Source organism: Hippopotamus amphibius, chromosome 10, assembly GCF_030028045.1.
Source record: "Hippopotamus amphibius kiboko isolate mHipAmp2 chromosome 10, mHipAmp2.hap2, whole genome shotgun sequence".
NCBI lineage: Eukaryota > Metazoa > Chordata > Mammalia > Artiodactyla > Hippopotamidae > Hippopotamus > Hippopotamus amphibius.
This window is the reverse complement of record NC_080195.1, coordinates 86,951,433-86,972,431: the sequence shown is the minus strand read 5'-3', so window position 1 is coordinate 86,972,431 and position 20,999 is coordinate 86,951,433. Positions and strand designations below refer to the sequence as shown.

The window sequence follows — 20,999 nt, the reverse complement described above, 5'->3', positions numbered from 1 at the left end:
AAACTGAGTTCTTCAAACACTATATTTTCCCTTCCTCTGGGCCCCCTCATGTGTTACTTAGAATATCCCCTTTTCCAATGGTCAGCATAGCTTTGCCCAGCCCCAAAACAAGTTTCAACCTCCCAGCTCTATTCCTATAATACTTGGTATCTTCGATTATGCACTTCATATCAGTCTGCCTCACTGGATTATGTGCTCTATTAAAAACCCAGTTACCTGAAATTATTGTCAAATAAAAGGATGATAAATTCAGGAGTTTAAAACAGACTTTATTTTTACATCTGTTTTAGGTTAAGAGCAAAATTGAGCAAAAAATACATAATTTCCCAGTTTCCCATGCCCCCACACATGTGTAGCCTCTGCCACTATCAACACATCCCACCAAAGTGATACACTGTAAAACTGATGAAACTACATTGCCATATAATTATCACCCAACTTTCATGGTTTACATTAGGGTTCACTAATGGTGTTGTACATTTTGTGTGCAGATGTACAAATAGCAATTGCATGAATGTATAATGATATGTATCCACCATTGTAGCATCATCCAGAGTAGTTTCACTGCTGTAAAAATCCTCTGTTCTCAGTCTATTCGTCTCTCCCTCCCCTTAACCTCTGGCAACCACTGATCTTTTTACTGTCTTCATAGTTTTGCTTTTTTCCAAAATGTCATATAGTTGGAATCATACAGTATATATCCTCTTCAGATTGGCTTCTTTTACTTGGTAATATGCATTTAATTTTCCTCCATGTCTTATCATAGCTTGATAGTGCATTTCTTTTTAGCACTCGATAATATTCCATTATCTAGATATGCCACGAGTTATTTATTCATTCACCTACTGAAAGACATGTTTGTTGCCTCGAAGTTACAGCAATTATAAATAAAACTGCTATAAACATCGTGTATAGCATTTTTGAAAAAATCATTTTTGAACAGGATTAGTGGAAAGACACTCAAGTAAAAGGCTCACAAAACTGAGGACATTTGGAATGAACCTTGAAGGAGAAGTAGGAGCTCACAGTTAGATGATTTGAGAATAGTTATATATAGACCCAGAGCTTAGGAAAAAGATAAAAGTAGGCTGGTGTTGGGGAAATAATGGGAAATTAAGCTACAATAATAGGCTGATGAGATGGGGAAGTGTCTTTTAGTCCCTGCTAATGAGTTGGAACTTTTTCTTACATTAGCAATATCACTGAATAATTTAAGAGTAGGTGTGATGTGAATGAAGATTTTAGAAATATAATCCGATTGCCTGTATGGAAGATAGAATTGAAGGGATGAAGATGACATTCCAAGAGACTAGGAAAGATAATGGGCTGGTTCATATCAGAAGGAGACTGATCTATGATCGTGGGAGTAGAGGTGAAGTTTAGAATAAAGACTTAGGAGATACTTAAGAGGTTGAATTTATAGGACAATTACATCTAACAATATTGCTTATCAGATCCTTAAGTACATTGGGATTTATTTGATTTATGAAAATAACAGTACTACAGAGAAAGTGTAAGTAAAAATGCTACTGATTCTGTGTCACAATTAAAACATTTTGGGTTAATTTTCTGTATTTCCTAATCAGAGTCCCTAAAACATGCTGTTTTTTAAAAATTATTTTTCTTTTTAATATATATTTTACAGGATTAGGTTTTAAACTTCTCTTTTATAGATTTTAGATGTTGAGATACAAGAAGACAGTTTCTAATGAAAAAATTAAGAAAATTAAGTTGAAAGGCTGTGGAATACATTTTGTAGCACGAAGTCTTAATGAATGACAGGTCATATGGAATGAAACATTGGCATGGATCTAGAATAAGAGTAAATAAATTTATTGAATACTTCTTAGAAGACTATTGGCATATTCTTTTGGTGCACAAGGATGAACAAGAGAAGAAAGTAGTTAAATCTGCAAGCACTAAATTCATTAATTGTGTTTAATTAGCAATTTGGTTTTTCCACATGTGTAACTTTGTTGGGAAATTATTGCCTTTTGTAACTGTGGGGTAACAATTAGCTAATAAGATCTTTTAAGAATAAATTTAGATTTTGAGATAACAGATGTACTTATGATTAGAAATTAAGATAACAGGCAGGTGATTTACTAAAAGACTGCCAACAACTATAAATCAGGAAGAAACACACTGGGAGAACATTTTAGGTGCTATTGTGGTTGCCTTTCATTGACAGTGTAATTGTATGTGTGTGCACATGTGTTAATGTGCTTTCCTTTTTTCTCATTTAATTTCAGTTATGACAGTGATAGCTGGTGCCCACCATTACCAGTGCAGACTTATTTACACCAGGGTATGGAAGATGAACTGGAAGAAGATGATGATCGCGTCCCAACACCTCCTGTCCGAGGCGTGGCTTCTTCTCCTGCTGTTTCCTTTGGACAGCAGTCCACCGCAACTCTCACTCCCTCCCCACGGGAAGAGATGCAGCCCATGCTGCAGGCTCACCTGGATGAGTTGACAAGGGCCTATCAATTTGATATAGCAAAGCAAACATGGTAAATATCCTCATTAGGTCAGGAGACTCATGCTTTCAACACATGGATAGAAGAAATGTTCTTTCACATTAAATTCACAAGAGAGTCTTATTGAACTCTGCAGCTGGGGTTAGAAATGCTTTTGAACAACTCCTTAATCATCTAGATAAGGAAACTGACTGAAGAAATGTTAAATTATTTGACCAAAGTCACACAACTAATTAGAGTGAACTGGAGCAAGAATTCAGGTCTGCTGAATTTCAGGCTCAAGTGCTTTTGGCTACACCAGAATCTTTTCTAATTTACAGTTTAGCTTCAATTAGCTTATCCTTGAACTCGCTTCCAACACCATAATGAAGGACTCTTTTTAGATTCTTCAAAGTGCCTGTGATTAATTCTGTATGTGGTTGTGAATATGTAAATGTAAGCTTCTACAAATCACATATGGTCAGTGTCAGTTATTAAAAGACCTTCTTTGGGCTGAATTAAATGAGACAGAAAAGAACAACAATATTAGTAACAGTAAATGCATCCAAAAAAAAAAAAAAAAGCCCCTAGAACAAATTATGAATCCCCAATTCTTTTTTTTCTAGTCGACTCGTGAACTTCCATAAGTTATAGATGGCAGTCTGCTAAGGTATCCTATGATAATATGACAGGAATACAAGTGGAGCCAACTCTCACAATTTCGTACAGTTATTTTTTCTTATTTGCTCTCCCTTCACCCAAACAGTGACATGTAAGTTTGACTCTTGAAAATGAAATCTCAGTGACATACCTCTGATTATCTTCTGCTGAGTTGCATCCTGTGCTTGAAGTTAGAGTAAATTTTTATGAAGAAGCCCTAGCTTCTTTTTTGGTAGTTTTAGCTACTGGGATAAGCTGATAATAAGTCTTATTCTCAGTGTTAAAAAAATATTTATTTAAAAAAAATACAACTAAATATATAAAGAGATACTAAAACTAGGAATGTTATTTAAAGTTTATTACAAACATAGGTCCTTTTCTTAGAACCAGAGGTTCTTGAACATTTTCTCAATATCAGATATTTTTCAATGGTTAAAGATATTTTGCTGTTAAACAGTGCTATTTTGCATCAGTCTGCTTTATAAAATACCACTATTGAAGTTGAAGCAAGCTGCTTTAAGAGCCAGAGGATTTCCTTCAAGCTAATTAAATGAAATCCTGCATGTTAGTTATTTAAAACACAGATTCTAGCTTGGAGGTTCTCAACGTTGCCTGCGTTTTGGAACCATCTGGATAACCTGGGTACACAGGCCCTAACCCCGGATATTCTGGTAGCTTGGTCCGGCATTTGCCTAAGGTCAGCCAAGGCTGGACCACTGCCACTGCCACTCCTCACTAGCTGTATGACACTGGGCAACTCACTTAACACCTCTGTGCTTCAAGCCCGTTTGTAAAATGACAATGATAATAGGAGTTGACACCTATGAAGTAAGAGGTCAGTCCCCACAAGACCACCCTCACTTCTGACACTATGTACAAGTTTGGAGAATCCCCAGGACTACCCCCAGTTTCAAGAATTGCTAGCAGGAGCCACAGAACTCACTGAAAGCTATTATACTTGAAATTATAGCTTATTCAATGAAAAGATACAAGTTAAAATCAGCCAGGAGAAGAAATGCATGGGAGAAAGGCTAGGAAATTCCAAAGGCAGGTCTTCCAATTGCCTCTCCCGGTGGTGTCAGCTACACGGTGTGACAGTATGGGTGGAGTATTGTCAGCCAGGGAAGCTCACTTGAACGTTGAGTTTCATAGTCTTTATTGGGTGTCTGTGACATAGACGTGGTTGACTATCTGCGTGGCTGACCCAGCTCTCTGCCCCTCCAGAAGGCGAGCTGATATCATGTGACTCCAAGTTCCCACCATAAATCATATAGTTAGACTTTTTGGAGGAGCCTCTGGCCTCCATGTAAACAAAGACATTTTATCAGACAGGACATTCTAGAGCTTATAGATTACCTCTCAGGAGTGCTGGGCAAAGGCCTAACTTCTCTTTGGGCAAGGTCAAATTCTTTATTTCACAGCACTATTTTTGGAAGAATTAAATGAGCGTGCACTTGTATAGTACTTAGTAAATTGTCTAGCTATGGTGTAGCTGTTATTATTCAGAGGGCTTGGGTTTTCACCTGAGTTGTTTACTGTTGTCTTTTTACTCTTAGAGCCCCTCTTAGTGAGTGCTCCATAGACACTTGCTAAATGAGTGAACAGACTAGTTCACATCCATCTACCCCAAGTCCCGACAGAGCAACCCCTGCTTCTGTCTCTAAGTATGCTTCTGTTCAGTCCAGCAGTCCTCCAGAATGCCATGCTGACTCCCTGTGCAGGAGGTGCGTGTCTCCATGTGCTCGCACAGGACCTTGCCCCACTATAACGGCAGTGCCTCTCCATCCGGGCTGCACACACACATCACAGGAGGAGTATTTAAAAGTGATAATTTCAGGCTTCACCTCCAGGGATTCTGCTCATATTGACCCATGAAGTACAGAACACAGTGCCTGTCACTACAAGATACTTATAAACGTTATGTAACCTTTTCCTGTTCATCTCCTAATTCTCTCAAATTCAAGGAATATGCTTGCACCCCTCAATGTGTCTTTATTCCATCAAGAGGTGTCAGCAGGGCTGTAGGATGAGAATGTTATTGGACAAGAATGACTCACATATATAAATATCACTTTATATTCTCCTGCTCATGACTTGGCTCACTGGGTCCCCAGTTCACAAACAGAATTGAGGCTACACTTAGAACAAGATGTTGCCATCAACACTTGAGATTTTCTGTGAAAGTAGCTAGGAAACTTCCTGACTTTCCAATGAGTGAGCTGTGATGAACGCCAGATGATACATGGGACCTCAAATGCCTTCTCTATGAAGTTAAAGATGTGGGCCTGATGATATTAAGGTGGCTTCCAGAACTAATATCTTGGGTTTTTTTTTAACACTGAAAGATCTAGAATTTTGTTAATATTGGAGTTGGTTACAAGTTCAATAATGCATTTGGGAGAAGAATATTAAATTCTGGAAGAATGAAATATTTTCCCCTAAAATGCAAAGAAAAATAATCTTGTATCTTTAATTCAAAAACTAACCATAAAAATGCATAAATCTCTCTAATTGCAGTGGTCTTTTAAGTACTTTGTATCAAGGCAAAAAAAAAAAGACAGTGTATCAAAAAGTGCTATATTCCCTCTTTAATGACAGTAACAGGTAACAGACTTGCTTTCCTTCAGCATTTTATGGTTTAGAAAAAACTCCTAAGTAGTCACAAAACAAGCTGACTGGACTCTAGTTCTAGTGTTCAGTTCTGCATTTTGCTAGCCACATTATTTGAAATGTAAGTCACTGAAATTTGAACGTCACTTTAAAAAAATTCTGAAAGAGAAGTGATAATACAATTCTGTCTACTTACAAGATTGGGATTAGAGTTATTCATTCATTACAGCCGGTTTGTTTGGCAAACCTAATGTTCTAAACGCAGAGTGCTGAGATGAATCTTTCCTGCCTTTGAAGTGTTTAAGACTTTGGTGGGTAAGATAGATGCAAAAATATTAGCTAGAACACAGAGTAGTCATTCCTTCCCTAAACTAGGTTAAAGTGGAAGCAACCACCCAGCCTGATTCCCGGGAGATCATGCAGGAGGAAAGACTTAGGGCAGGGAATGGCCTCATGGTTCGAGGGAGAGGGTGTTGGTATTAGATTTTCATGTGACATCTTTTCTTCATAAGGGCCAACAGGTGATGTGGGTTACACAGCCTGAGTAGAACTTCAACATAAAACTGAGAACATAATTACATTCTTTTTAGACCAAGAAAAAAAAAAGCCAGCTTTAAATAGATATTTGTGACGAATATCCCTATTCTCCTTTGGGTGATTTATTTGTACAAAAATGCTGGGTCTGTATTTTTTTTTTTTCCTGTGTATCATCTCATAAATATCCAAAGAAGAGTGGAATAGTCTATATTGTTGTTCTTGTTTTGGCAAGTCGTGTATACATAGCCCATTGTCTCTGCTGAAATGTAGGAAAGCACAGTAAGCTCCAAAATGAGTTAAAGGAAAGCAAGAAGACAAAATTAGTTACCCTAGCATGCTGTTTCATTCTAATTACCATTTTGTGGAATGCGAACCAATTCTTTCTTTCTTCTTCCCATTTGAATTCTAGGCATGTTCAAAGCAATAATCAACCTCCGCAGCCCCCGGTTCCACCATTAGGTTACATGTCTGGAGCCTTGATTTCCGATTTGGAAACAGATGTTCCAGATGATGATGCTGATGATGAAGAGGAAGCTTTAGAGATCCCCAGGCCCCTGAGAGCACTAGAGCAGACGCCTGGTTCCAGTACGGACAACCTAGACAGCTCTGTGACAGGTAACGGAACTGATTTAATAGGAATAACTGACCCATTTGTAACATTAAAATGCATCGAAAATCAAATACTTTCTTATGTAAGATTTATTCCACTCCATCTATTTCTGTAACATTTTAAATATGTTAATATTAAACACAAAATTCAAAAAGGATTTGGAAATACTTTGGCTTTGCTGCAAAAATGATAAGAAAATTCATGAATTTTAAAAAGCTTTAAAGACATGAAAGAAAACTCAATTATATCCAGGGCTTTCATGAAAAGTTCACTCTATTGGGGAACCAAGTCTATTACATAAAAAACCTTGACTTTTGGAAATGATATATTTTGTATATCAGGAGCAACATACAAAGTGAATGCAATCTTAAAACGCTTCTTGATATTTCACTCTGTAAAATCATTCACTGATGAAAATAAGCAAGTCTTCAGAATAAGCCTCTCTAAGGTTGCAGAAGGTATTATTTTTAGAGTGGAGAAAATGTATAGGGAGATAAACCATACATTTCTGCATTTCATATTGTTGATCCAGTAATTGCTCCTCTCCCAAGAAATACAGTTATTTTTGCTGTTTACCACTTTGACTTCCCCTGGCCTCCTCTGCCAAAAGTACAAGGCTGCAGTTGGTATTCTCTTAGGATGATCCCAGGATTGCAACCTATTTCCAAGGATTTAAATTTATCGAATTGTATTGAAAAAAATTTAAATCCTAATGTGTACACAGTGACTATGGAGAAAAGCAAAAATCAGTCCTTCTATTCAAGTAGGTATCCATTCTTTGATATACACACACACAAATGTCTCTTACCTGACTATAAAGATATTAAGTGCTACAAATGCTTTTCCTGTGCGTTGGGTCTCCTCAGTAAACCACCCATTTCTTTCTTTTCTTTTTTTTTTTTTTTTAAGATTTATTTGTTTTTGGCTGTGTTGGCTCAGTTGCGGCACGCGGGATCTTCTTTGAGGCATGCAGGATCTTTCTTTGTGGCTCGTAGGTTTCTCTCTAGTTATGACGTACAGGTCTTCTCATCTCTAATTGTGGTGTACGGGCTCCAGGATGTGTGGGCTCTATAGTTTGCTGCACGCAGGCTCTCTAACTGAGGCATGTGAGCCCAGTAGTCATGGCATGTGGGCTTAGTTGTTCCCTGGCACATGGGATCCTAGTTCCTCAACCAGAGATCGAACCTGCATCCCCTGCATTGGAAGGCGAGTTCTTTACCACTGGACCACCAGGGAAGTCCCACCGCTCATTTCTGTATTTGCCCTCATGACATCCTTCATTCTAGGAGGCATTTTACCACAGTTCCATTTAATTCATTTTTACTCCAACAGCTTCTTAATTTGCACAGATTTTACACTGTGTGTTACAGTTCAAAAACACTGATGGAAACTACTTTATGACAGTGATAGAGAAGCATGAGTACCTACATGTTTCCTCTGCATGACTTCCTGAATTACACAATGTAATGCACGAGCCTACACTTTTCAGGTTTTCTTTTTACCTGCGGGCTGTCTGCTTGCTGAGCTAATTAAGATTTAAGAGCTGCAGATATACTACTGTGATTTGAAGTCCGGATCCAACTGAAGGTAGCAGAGCAAAAGTTTAAATCTTTGAATACAGGGAGCTAACTTATTAGTGCACTATTATGTTAAGCCCCTTTGCCTGAATTTTTAGAATAATCTCCTTAAGGGTAAAATTCTGCATATTTTTGCATATCTCACTAATGATACTGAACTCTTTTTCACTAGGGATGCAGTAAAAAATTGCAATGATAAAAGTCAGCCATAGCTATGTCTTTTCTTAAATATTATAATGTCAAAGATGATAAATATATCTATAAATCAGAAGGCCATTTAGTTTTACATGCTAACCTTTTAATAACATGTTTTGCTATTCAGTGTAACTGCTTAAAAACAATCTGAATTTCTCCTTGTAGCTAGTATAATGTTCATTCCAAATGAAGCTTTTATTGCTAAGAAAACAGTCTGTTTTCCTATGTAAATTCTCTTGCTTAATTACTGCCATATATAAAAACCTCAAGATGTTTAGGTGTGTATTCCACAATGAATCTATCCTAAGAATAATCTCTCTCCTTAGTAAAAGAAGTTGCAGTCTACACCAAAGTAGCCAAGTAGGAAACTGTTTTCTTTCTTTCTTTTTTTCTTTTTTTTTTTTGGCTTTACAATAACTTTGTGGGGAAGGTGTGATCAAAGATTTAATTTTCTTTCTAGGGTGTAAGTGTAATTTAAGTAAATATAAGTTAAAAATAAAAGTAAATATATTTTTTCCAAAAAAAGGATGTGTGTGTAGGGAGTGTGTGTACAGAAGAGTGAAAGTATAGATAGGGTTTGTGATTATGTGTAAAGTATGTGTGTGGGGGAGTGTATGTGGGAGTGTGTATATGAGTATAATAGGATTGTGAGTATAGTAGAGCATGTGCGCATGCGTGTATGTGTACATGGGGATGGCCTTGAGATGAATGTGTGTACGGACCAAATGCTGTAGAAATCAACATGCTAATGAATATTGCTCTAACATGTTTATGTTTTCTTCAGACACTCAAGGCTAGTTTAATGGTGCTAAATGAGGTGGGCAATAAAACAGAGACTATTTCCATTGGCTTTTTATGTGTTTCAGATGGTAAGTGCCCACAGAGAGGTTACTGATTGTACTGCAAATTACTTTGAATTCTAAATTTGTGTGTGGTGTGAGTAAATTAGTCATTACTTTCATCTGAATTCTCTATTTTTATTTTCATGAAACTAATGACCATTTTTTATGAGATAGAACTAACGGTTATGTTCCAATCCTTGAAACTCTAAAGCCAACCAGAATGAAAATCCAGTGATAATGCAGAGATGGGCTAGTAAGCCTGTATGTAAAATTACTTAGAATTTTACTTCTGAAATATGTTACTTTCCAACAGCTACCACATTAAGGAATATCAGCAGTTAACAAGGTACACAGCCTATGTTTGTAAGGGAAATAAGTATATTATTTTCAGATATTTTCTTAACAACTAAGTAATTTATGAGGAACTTTAAAATTTTTGAAACAGTGGTTCATGAATGGAAAAGACCAAGAAGAGAGGAAAATACCAGTAATTCTACATCTGCTTGGGTTGTTATAACAAGATATCACAGACTAGGTGGCTTAAACAACAAACATTGGAAAGCTGGAAAGTCCAAGGTCAAGGTGCGGGCAGATTGGGTTCCTGGTGAGAGCCCTCTTCCTGGCTTGCAGAGAGCCATCTTCTTGCTGTGTCCTCACGTGGCAGAGAGGGAGAGCAAGCTCTCTGGTCTGTTTTTATTAGGTCCCTAATCCCACCATGATGCCCTCACCCTCATGACCTCTTCTAAACCTAACTACCTCCCAAAGGCTCCACCTCAAAATGCCAGAACACTACCAGTTAGGACTTCAGTGTATGAATTTTAGGGGGACATCAGCATTCAGTCCATAAGAGTCAAGAATGAGAAATGTGTCTGAAAACCTGTTATTTATTTATTTCCACGACAAATGTTTTTTGGAAGTCTCTTCCTTCCCACAACTTGGCTAGGAATTTAGATTTGATAATAATGGTAATAATGGCAGCAGCAACAGCTTGGACATATGCAGCCCTAAGTACATTCAAGGCGCTCTTCTAAACAGTTGCCTGTTTTTGTATGAGTGGCTTCGTGAGCTGAGAATGCGTCCTACATTTTGAAAGGGTTGTAAGAAAACAAGAAACAAAAAGAAAAAAATATATGACAGAGACAACAGAGCCTAAAATATTTAGTATCTGGCACTTTATAGAAAAAGTTTGCTGATCCCTGGTCTAAAGTTTTAACATACATTAACTCATTTAATTGTCACAACCCTATTTTTATCCTCATTTTATAGATAAGGAGATTGAGGCACAGAGGGGTATAAAGACTTTTTTAAGATTGCCCACCTAATAAGTGGGAGAAGAATGTTCAAAATCAGTCAGCCTTACTCTAAAGACAAATTATCATGCTCCTTGCTCTGGAAATGCTCAACTGTTTTCAAATCTTCGGACTTAGCATGTTTAAGAAGAAAATGATTTCCTGGTCTGTTCTTCTCTCTCCCTTTCTCTCTGTGTGTATGTATACATATATGAATAAATATATATTTATACAAATACAACATATTTTATCTCGGGAAACATTAGTTTTTACCCCCTATACACATCAAGATCAAAAATATTAAGTTTTAGATGTAATTTTATTATTTGTTTTTCTCATATTTAGTTCTATATTCAGTTCTAGTGACTCATGCTAACAAAAGTCAACTTTATCAGCACTTTTTGTAAGGAATCACATTTTTATAATTGTATTTTAATTTATACTTACAGTTTAAACCCATTTGGTCGTAACAAAGTACAGAAATGTTTTGATTACAGCACATCACATGCTTTTTTTGTCTAGAAAGTAAACATACAGGATGGTTTCAGTCTTCAGGAATATGCTTGTAATATTTCTTTATAAATGCCAAGCCCACCACTTACGGGTAACAGGATGGGGGAAGCCGTTAATACTTTTTTCCTTGACTGCCATGGTGGGAGTCAGGGGTGAGTGTTTCCTGTACTTAATGACTCCACCACAGGAAAAAAGAAACAGAAGGCAGTAGGAGAGAGGGCAGGAGAAAACTGTCCTGAACATGGAGCCAAGATTCTAACTGCCTCAGAGATCACAAAACGTGAGAGTGAGTGCTGTGAAGTGAAACGAATAAAAGTTTCCTTGACTGCTGGACCCCAGATAAACACCCTGGTTGAAAAGAAATCGGGGTTCTATATTTTCCGTATTTTATATCTTCGGAGGTTTTTGCTGGAAGTCCAAAAGCAGATTATTTTGAAAACAAGAAACAAAAAGAAAAAAATATATGACAGAGACAACAGAGCCTAAAATATTTAGTATCTGGCACTTTATAGAAAAAGTTTGCTGATCCCTGGTCTAAAGTTTTAACATACATTAACTCATTTAATTGTCACAACCCTATTTTTATCCTCATTTTATAGATAAGGAGATTGAGGCACAGAGGGGTATAAAGACTTTTTTAAGATTGCCCACCTAATAAGTGGGAGAAGAATGTTCAAAATCAGTCAGCCTTACTCTAAAGACAAATTATCATGCTCCTTGCTCTGGAAATGCTCAACTGTTTTCAAATCTTCGGACTTAGCATGTTTAAGAAGAAAATGATTTCCTGGTCTGTTCTTCTCTCTCCCTTTCTCTCTGTGTGTATGTATACATATATGAATAAATATATATTTATACAAATACAACATATTTTATCTCGGGAAACATTAGTTTTTACCCCCTATACACATCAAGATCAAAAATATTAAGTTTTAGATGTAATTTTATTATTTGTTTTTCTCATATTTAGTTCTATATTCAGTTCTAGTGACTCATGCTAACAAAAGTCAACTTTATCAGCACTTTTTGTAAGGAATCACATTTTTATAATTGTATTTTAATTTATACTTACAGTTTAAACCCATTTGGTCGTAACAAAGTACAGAAATGTTTTGATTACAGCACATCACATGCTTTTTTTGTCTAGAAAGTAAACATACAGGATGGTTTCAGTCTTCAGGAATATGCTTGTAATATTTCTTTATAAATGCCAAGCCCACCACTTACGGGTAACAGGATGGGGGAAGCCGTTAATACTTTTTTCCTTGACTGCCATGGTGGGAGTCAGGGGTGAGTGTTTCCTGTACTTAATGACTCCACCACAGGAAAAAAGAAACAGAAGGCAGTAGGAGAGAGGGCAGGAGAAAACTGTCCTGAACATGGAGCCAAGATTCTAACTGCCTCAGAGATCACAAAACGTGAGAGTGAGTGCTGTGAAGTGAAACGAATAAAAGTTTCCTTGACTGCTGGACCCCAGATAAACACCCTGGTTGAAAAGAAATCGGGGTTCTATATTTTCCGTATTTTATATCTTCGGAGGTTTTTGCTGGAAGTCCAAAAGCAGATTATTTTGAAAACAATAAAACCTGGCAGTCTCCCCATGCTACTCGACCACACAGCTTTTAAAGAATTGGCCACTTAAAAGCATGACCTGACCCCTCGCTTTTGTTGTAAAAACTCAAGTAAAATATTTTCGTAATAGGGAAATTTCAGAGGTAATGCTAAAAATCATTAATTTTCTTAGACATCCTCCACAGCTCTGATGTATTTAAAAAGACATTAAATACCACTTCAAAATTTAACAGATAAAAGCGGAATATCATATATTCAATTTTTGTCTGAGTAAAACAAATTGGCAGGTGTCATAGGTCCCAAGGAAGAGATTTTTTAATTTCTTATTTTGCTTTCTGTCTGTACTACACATTCCTTTCTCTCTGAGGAATGTAGGTGAATTGTTGCATATTCAATATGTTTGAGTGAAAGAACTTCTAAATATCAGACAAGTTTTTCAACATCTAGGCAGAGGTCAATATTTGGATTGATTTGTCCAAAGACACTTAGAGCTGAAGATTTTATTTAACAGATAGACAGATTGCACTTAATAGGAAGAGTTCCTGGATTACATATTGGCTGAAAAAATGGGGGATAGCCAGTTTTTGTATCTCATAAAAATGGTAATGCAACAATTAGCAGGGTCATATTATAAAGCATACACTTTACTCTAGCTTAATGCGTCTAAGGATGAGCATCTATCAGCAAGGAAGGATTTAGCATAAAACGACATGTAAATGAATTGATGACTGATCATAAATTAATTTTAGTGCCGCAGATGTAATGGAGACACAGCAAGATGCCACTTTATCATGGTATTTTACTGCTCAGTAACATTTGAGCAACAACTTAATGTCCTATGTGCAGTTCTTCTTTAACAGCTTGAATAAATTTGAGATTTTTTTGGCCTTTCAGCAATTTTTAAACCTGAGAAATTTGGAAAGATGGAAGATGCAAACACAAATAAATCTGGCTATGTGACACAAATTCATTTTTCATTAAATGTTTAAATATGTATTGATTATGTTTGGGGCTATAATATATCAAATTGGTATGGATTGCTTGTAATTTGTGAAGAATCTCTACCTTCACTGTTTTACCTAGTGTTCATTCCAGCTTTCATGGTTATACTTACATGAAAGAAAACCAATTATCACAAAAATGGCTTACTTTCTGTTTAATGAATCAATGTTTTCCTTGTCTTATAATCATTGTCTTTTTTTTTTTCTTGTAATAGTTTACATAAATCTTCAGATAATCCTTGCTGTTTAGATTTAAAGAAAAAGAAAGAATGGTAGCCACAGAGAGGTGAAATCAGCAATCATTAAATACATTTTAACAATTTTACAATATGGGAAGACATTTAATATAATACTTTTTTATTCATGGTTCTTGCCAGTTTTCTTTAAAAATATTTCCCGCAAATGTACCCATTCCATATATCATAAGTACTCTATATCTCAAATAGAGAAAACGGGTTGTCAAAGGTAATGACAGAGGAACAAAGAGGGAAAGAAAATTTTTTTCCTTCTGTTTATTTGTTTCCTTCTTGCTCTCTATTTTGAAGGCAAACTCAACTATACTAACTGAGGGCATTTACCCCTCTTTAGCTTGGGGTGATGAGGTTTCCTACTGCCCACCTGGGCAAACCTCTATGACACACATCTCTTCAACTCTGAAGTCACCTGTCTAGTTTCTTTGCTCTTACGGAGAGCAGTGAAAAAGAGAATCTCTTTCTATATTGACCAACACCCACTGGCAGCCATGTCATATGTTACCCTCTCTTCCCAGGGAAGGGACAAAAGCATCAGGGAAAAACTTCATGGATAACTGGAATTTCTGAGGGCATGGTAAGGAGCATTAATGATTGAGATAAAGTCAGAGCAAAGACCTAAAGGCAGAAATTAGTTGATTTGTTTACAAATTGGCAGATTTGTATGTGGAAATCCTCATATGAAGGACTAATTACATCACTGCTTTCCCCATTGTCCAAGTAATCAACAAGAGTTGACGGACCTTATAGTCCTTATTTAATAAGTTTTCTGGGAGTTATTATGAGTATGTTCTTTCTGCAACTAAAGTACGGCTGTTGCTAGGAAATTACACATGGCATAGAATCACATACAGAATTTATACTGAATAATGAAAATATCGAAGACATTTAATTCATTATGCCAGCGTTTATTAAATTTTTGCTGTACAGTGTCCCTGTACATGAGGTATTAAAATGAGTAATAAATAGTTCCTAGTCTCCAGAGTTCCAGTGTCTGGAAGAGGAAACATATATATGCAACAAACTCTAGTCTGTAGAGATCGGATATGCTACTGTATGAATACTATTTGCAAACCACAGAAGGTAGAGAGATTGATTCTAAGACAGGGTTGAAGATGAAGTGGAATCTGGGTGATAAAAGAGATGATATTGATTTGGACTTTAAAGGCTGGCGGTGGTCACTAGAGTTGCTAACAGTCTAGAAGTGTGTCAGAGGAATGAGAGGAAATGCTGTGTAGGTGAGGCAACAGGACTGCACTGCACACTATTGGAGGGAATGGGACTGGAAAGATAGGCTGCGCTACGTGTTGAAAGATCTCAGAGAGCTCGTTCAGTGTCTAGCTGTATTGGCGAACTAGGTAAGGCTCTGAATGGAAAAATAGAATTATGTGATAAATGTTTCAGAAAAAGTAATTCATGTGGCAGTGAGGAAGACAGAAGGGACCCGAAGGAAATCAGGAGGAGCTTAGGAAAGAAACTGGGGATGTAAAAAAAGGAGATGCTTGTTTGGAGAGTGAGTTTCAGATAATTGGCATGGATGTATTTGCAGATGTTCAGAAGACATTTAGAAATACAGAAAACAGGACATAGGAGGGGCCAAGGCTGAGCTTTCCCATGTTTCCAAATTATCCTCAGTTCTAGGGTTTCATGCTCTTTTGTGATCACTGGCTGAATCGTTTTGATTTTTTCTTATCTACTGTAGCATTATATTGCAAAGCTGATTGCATCATTTCTCCTTTCATTTTGGGCTGTTGGTCCTTGACTTGTGATTATTAACTCAGAAATGGTTCTCTTAGAGGAGGCTCAGTTGCTGGTGTTATCTTGGCTTCCTTGCAGTGGCCTGTGTCAAGGGAATTTGTTTGGAAAGTAAAAAGTTCATCTCTGTGCTTTTGGCAAATAGAATCAAAACTCCATCTTTCTCTGCTACACTTAACACCCTTTTAACTTCTCTGATCTTTCTAACCCCTCCGGTTTCTGTTTTCTCTGTCTTGAAAGTGCATGAACCCGTGTTATTGTATCCTGGCACCTCAACTAAAAGTACAGATACTTTATCATGGCAACACTGCTAACTCTACTGTCATCCCTTAAGTACTGGAGAAAAGGGGAAAAAATCTATGGCACTTAAATTTAGTCTCGTTTATGTGAATATGTGTTTGTTTTATTTAGAAATATTAAATTAGCTTCCTATAAATACTTTGTGCATCTCTTTTTAAAAATTTGGGACAAGCAACACTTGGTATTTTTATTGTGTCATACGTTAATGGTGCATCAACCTAAATAAATATTGTAATATTAGTTGTATTAAGTAATTGACTGAGGTCTCAGTGTGCTTTGGTCTAAGAAAAAAAGTTGAGTATAAATGACTTACTAAAAGTTAAGAATAAGTATTATTTCTCAGTAACATCATATTTTGCAGCTCTTTACACATAAAACTATGATTCTTTTCCTCTATTGCCATGTTGCACTTTGCAGAAAAATTCATATTAATATCAGTGATATTCTTTACAATGATTAATTTTCTAAAATAAAGGTTAGTATTAAAGACAAAACTGGAGTTCTTAAAATAATTTAAAAATGAAATCATACTGAGCTTTGAAAAAATAGAACTTTTCATTTCATTATATTCTGTTTGCTCTATTATTTATATACTTTTTATTATTAGTGTTTGTTTCTTCCTGAGTAATTTAACTTTTATCTTAAAACCTTGGGATAATTCTAGCCCTTCTGAAGGATGCAAGTGTAGATTTCATGCAAATGATCACTAGCTGCCTTGAATTAAAAATATATTCACACTATTTGTTCAACTGAGTTCTTGATAAGTTGACTTTAAGTACACTATAATTTATTTCAATGGAGGTGTTTCTCTCCGAATTCTAAGCCTTAAGATATACATAGCAATTCTCTTTTAAAAAAATAACTGTGTAACAATTTAAACAATGTAAGAATGGAATCATACAAGACATGTTTTGCTCATGTGTTGCAAACGGATACAGGCTTTAACTGAGCCTAATTCTTCTGCACTAGAAATGTGTAAAAAAAAAACGTGGACGATGCTTGCACATGGCTAAAGAAGTCTTGATGAAACCAGAATTACCTCAAGGAAGAGTGAGGAGTGGAGGCCGCCTACTTGCTCCTTAGTATAGTGTGTACAAGCAGACGAGCTGTCCAGTATACACAACTCACTAGACGACTACATTTGTTTTTAGGTTCAATGGTAAATGGATGGGGCTCTGCATCTGATGAGGATCCTAACTTTTCTAGTCATAGAGCTAGTGTAGGTAGCTCCTCAGAGGGCTCCATCTTTGCCAGCGGCAGTTTTGCACAAGCAGTGGTGGCAGCAGCAGATAAAGCTGGTTTTAGGCTGGAGGGAACCAGCCTTACAAGAACAGGTTGGTAGACTCTGCGTCAACACTCTTTGCATGCGAGAATCTTCTCCTTGGACACTGAGCTAATTATCTCCTGTTCTTTCTCCCCTGTGAGTCTGACTGCAGGGCTTTCTTTAATGTGCATGAACACAGTTTGGATGCTCAGTTACCAGAACTCTTCTGATGCTCCCTTTGCAGAGCCAAGAATAAGCTCCCACTCACCACCTACCATCCTTTATTCCCCTTTCCCTTCACAGCTCTGCTGATTGATTGGAATGTGCTTCCTTCTTATATTACAGCAAAACAGCAACTAAGATTGCCATTAAATTTTCAATAACTCACACTTTGCAAAAATCTCACACAATCAATAACGTACCCAGTGATTAAAATTATTCAGCTTTTATCTCCATTACTTTCCTTTGCCCCATTTCTTTCTGCAAATGCATTTTCTGGGAAGGCTTTCTCAGCATGGGGTGAATGGGTCTGAGGCTGTCAGTCTAACAGTTCAAATGGCTGATGGTCTTAGTAGTTGTTTGGCTGTTAAGATTTTAATCCAATAATTTATTATTTGTTTTAAAGGATGCTAATTAAAAATATACCCACTGCATTTGCAAGTTGAATGAAATGATAACTACTTGTGCATTGGTCTTTAGCACAATCTAATTTTGGTTTCTGAAAATAATAAATAATAATATGAGACCAATTATGTAATTTTCCAGGTTTCTGATCATTAACTCAAAAATAAAGTGGGATTCACTCTATTCATAGATCAATAATTCTGTAATCATTATTTTACTGAACAAAACTTTGCCATGATCCTATTATATGACTATGTGTACCCCTTAAATGCACATAGAAAAAAGCTCTGATATATGAATTTAACTGAACTACCTTACAAAACAAACTAATGAAATGCTAAATGCGTTTTTGAAATCTTAATAGTATTCAGATAAAGTAAAGATAAATGACTTTGACCCTTCACTAAACTTTCAGGTTATAAAAAAGAATCTTGGAAAAATTCTTTGAATTATACCATCATATAAAGTTATACTGTTTCTTTTGAGTATGCATAGGTATCTTCAAAGTAAAGAAGATTTTCCAAGCATTGCAGAGGTTTATTTTTCATATAGCATCTGAACTAAGATATGTTGTAATATAACAGTTATTTGAATTTTCTTGCTTTTTATAAGACATAAGTCAGAAACTTTATGTTGCCTGAGTGCTTTTTGTGGCATAGCTATAAGCAGAACAGTGAGAAAGTGCAAGGAAACTAATAAATTAGAAGGCATAAGTACATTTCTTGCATGTATGCTAATAGCTAATAAAGCATTAAGCAATATCATGTCACATTGACTTAAAATGTAACTACATACAATAATTTTGAATGAAATGAAAACATACACAAGAGAATAAATATATGTACATTAACTAACCCTCTCATACAATAATAAACATGTTATTAAAATGGGAAGATGTTGAAAATTTCTTAGCTAACCTTTTACAAGAATATATTTCCCTACATATATACACTAACCTACAAGAAAAGGACATAGCACATTTCATTTTTCGATGAGAATTTGGAGTCTGCTCAGATACAATACTATTCATCAGAAAACACCTATTGCACTTTGGATATACAAGGTGATTTTAACCTGCTATCTGTCCTATACGCTACACTATTGAGTTTCTGCTAAAAGAGGTAGAATTCACTGTGTATGTGTAGGGGTGGTAAGGTCAATTTAACATATGTGTCTGAGCAGACCTTTCATGTAAAATTTCAAATGTAGTTACTGCAGGACATTTTTGTGTGCTCAAAGAGAGTTTGTAAGATTCCAAGGGTGAAATTTGATTAAAAAAAAAAAGATAGTACATAATTCACTTCAGAAATAGCTTCTTTAATTTTAAGGCGTAAAAGCTGCATGAATTAGCCTATACCTATGAAAATATCTCTAAGATTGTCAAGGTTAAATAAAAATATAATGAGGGAATATTTAGGTTTTGGTTGGTGGATTTGTTTTATATGCATTTGTTCGAATTTTTTCAATGAGTAGTATGTTGGTTATAAAAATTGGACAAGATAAATGCAGCAGGGCATATTTTTTTCTAAGGAGATGCATCAGTATTTTATATCTTCAAATGGCATCTCCAGGCAGGTTTAGAGGTTAGTCTTAGAGCAGAAATACAAGACAGAATCAGTGTCTCATAATAACATTCTATATCTCGTTCCCTTTGTTTACTTTTTAGGCAAAGCCTTTACCTCCTCTCAAAGACCTCGACCAACCAGCCCATTTTCTACTGACAGTAACACCAGTGCAGCCCTGAGTCAAAGTCAGAGGCCTCGGCCCACTAAAAAGCATAAGGGAGGGCGAGTGGACCCACAACCAGCATTGCCTCACCGAAGGGAAGGAATGACAGATGGTAGGTGTGCTTCCTTCTCTCATCTCCTAACTGAAGAGGCACGCTTTGTGCAGTCGTTAACTTAGATTAAAGACGCTGTGGTAGATTAGGCATCGCCTCGTTACATAATCAGGCTGAACACCTGGCAATGTAGTCTTGTTTCAATAAAACACCCTCTTGTTTTTTTTTTTTTTTTTAAACAATCTGGAATTATTTCTACCTAATCCAGCTCCAAGAAATATATGCCATACTGCTTTGAAGTGTTGATTTTTCTGCTATTCTGGCGTTTTCCATTCGTGCTTTTTAGTGAACATCTTAAGATTAGGGAAGAAGACATAAGTAGTGTATGCAGCTGCCATGTTGTTGGGTCATTTTGGAAATTGAATTGATATATTAGATGGCATTTCACTTTTGAAACAGACCATGAAGTGATTTCCAATTTGGTAATTTTTTAGTTTCATGAATTCCAGGGCTAAAAATATGCTATAGATCATCTAGTTGATAGGTCAGTAAACTGTTTCTGAAAAGTCCAGATAGTAAATATTTTTGGCTTTAGCGAGCCAGCCATTCTCTTTCAAGACTACTCAACACTACCATGGTAGTGTCTGTGCATCTATCGAGAAAAGTAAATGAATGGGTATGACTGATTTCCAATAAAACTTTATTGACAAAACAGGCAATGGCTTAATTGGGCTCATCGGCCATAGCTTGCTGATTTATTTCAGTTCTTTCATTTATGTATAGCATCCAGTCTTTGAGTATTTGCTTAAATACTGCTAGTTTCAGGAAACCCAATATTATTGGAAGATATCTTTGTTCAATAATGAGTAGTTCTTCAGCTCTGTATTCAACTGAATATAAGTAATAAAAGTATTTATTGAATATAAGGAACAAAAGTATTTATACTGTAGTTTTATCCTAAGGAATATGTAAAATGATATATGTAAAGAGCCCAGTATAATGTCAGACCCACTGGTAAATTTCTTCCCGCTTCTCTGCACTATCTCCTGCAAGCATAGACACTTTTTCCTGAGAGAGTACTACTAAACATCAAGAGGATGAACCTAGCCAGGCTGCACATCAGAATCATCTGGGGAAGTCTTAAAATCTACCCTGGAGCTTCT

The 20,999-nt window shown here is 36.2% G+C and overlaps 1 protein-coding gene across 12 annotated transcripts in view; it reads left to right on the top strand.

The window, feature by feature from the left end:
* Window positions 1-20,999, top strand: part of ROBO2 (roundabout guidance receptor 2) — a 570,793-nt gene that overhangs the window by 536,485 nt on the left and 13,309 nt on the right. For 8 of the 12 annotated variants that reach the window (XM_057696195.1, XM_057696197.1, XM_057696200.1 and 5 more), the window contains 4 exons: window positions 2,253-2,513; window positions 6,676-6,881; window positions 17,320-17,502; window positions 19,723-19,896. In XM_057696195.1, coding sequence (XP_057552178.1) covers window positions 2,253-2,513; window positions 6,676-6,881; window positions 17,320-17,502; window positions 19,723-19,896 — 824 coding nt within the window. The remainder of the gene's footprint in view (window positions 1-2,252; window positions 2,514-6,675; window positions 6,882-17,319; window positions 17,503-19,722; window positions 19,897-20,999) is intronic. The other 4 variants (XM_057696205.1, XM_057696199.1, XM_057696204.1 and 1 more) reach the window with 1 other exon arrangement.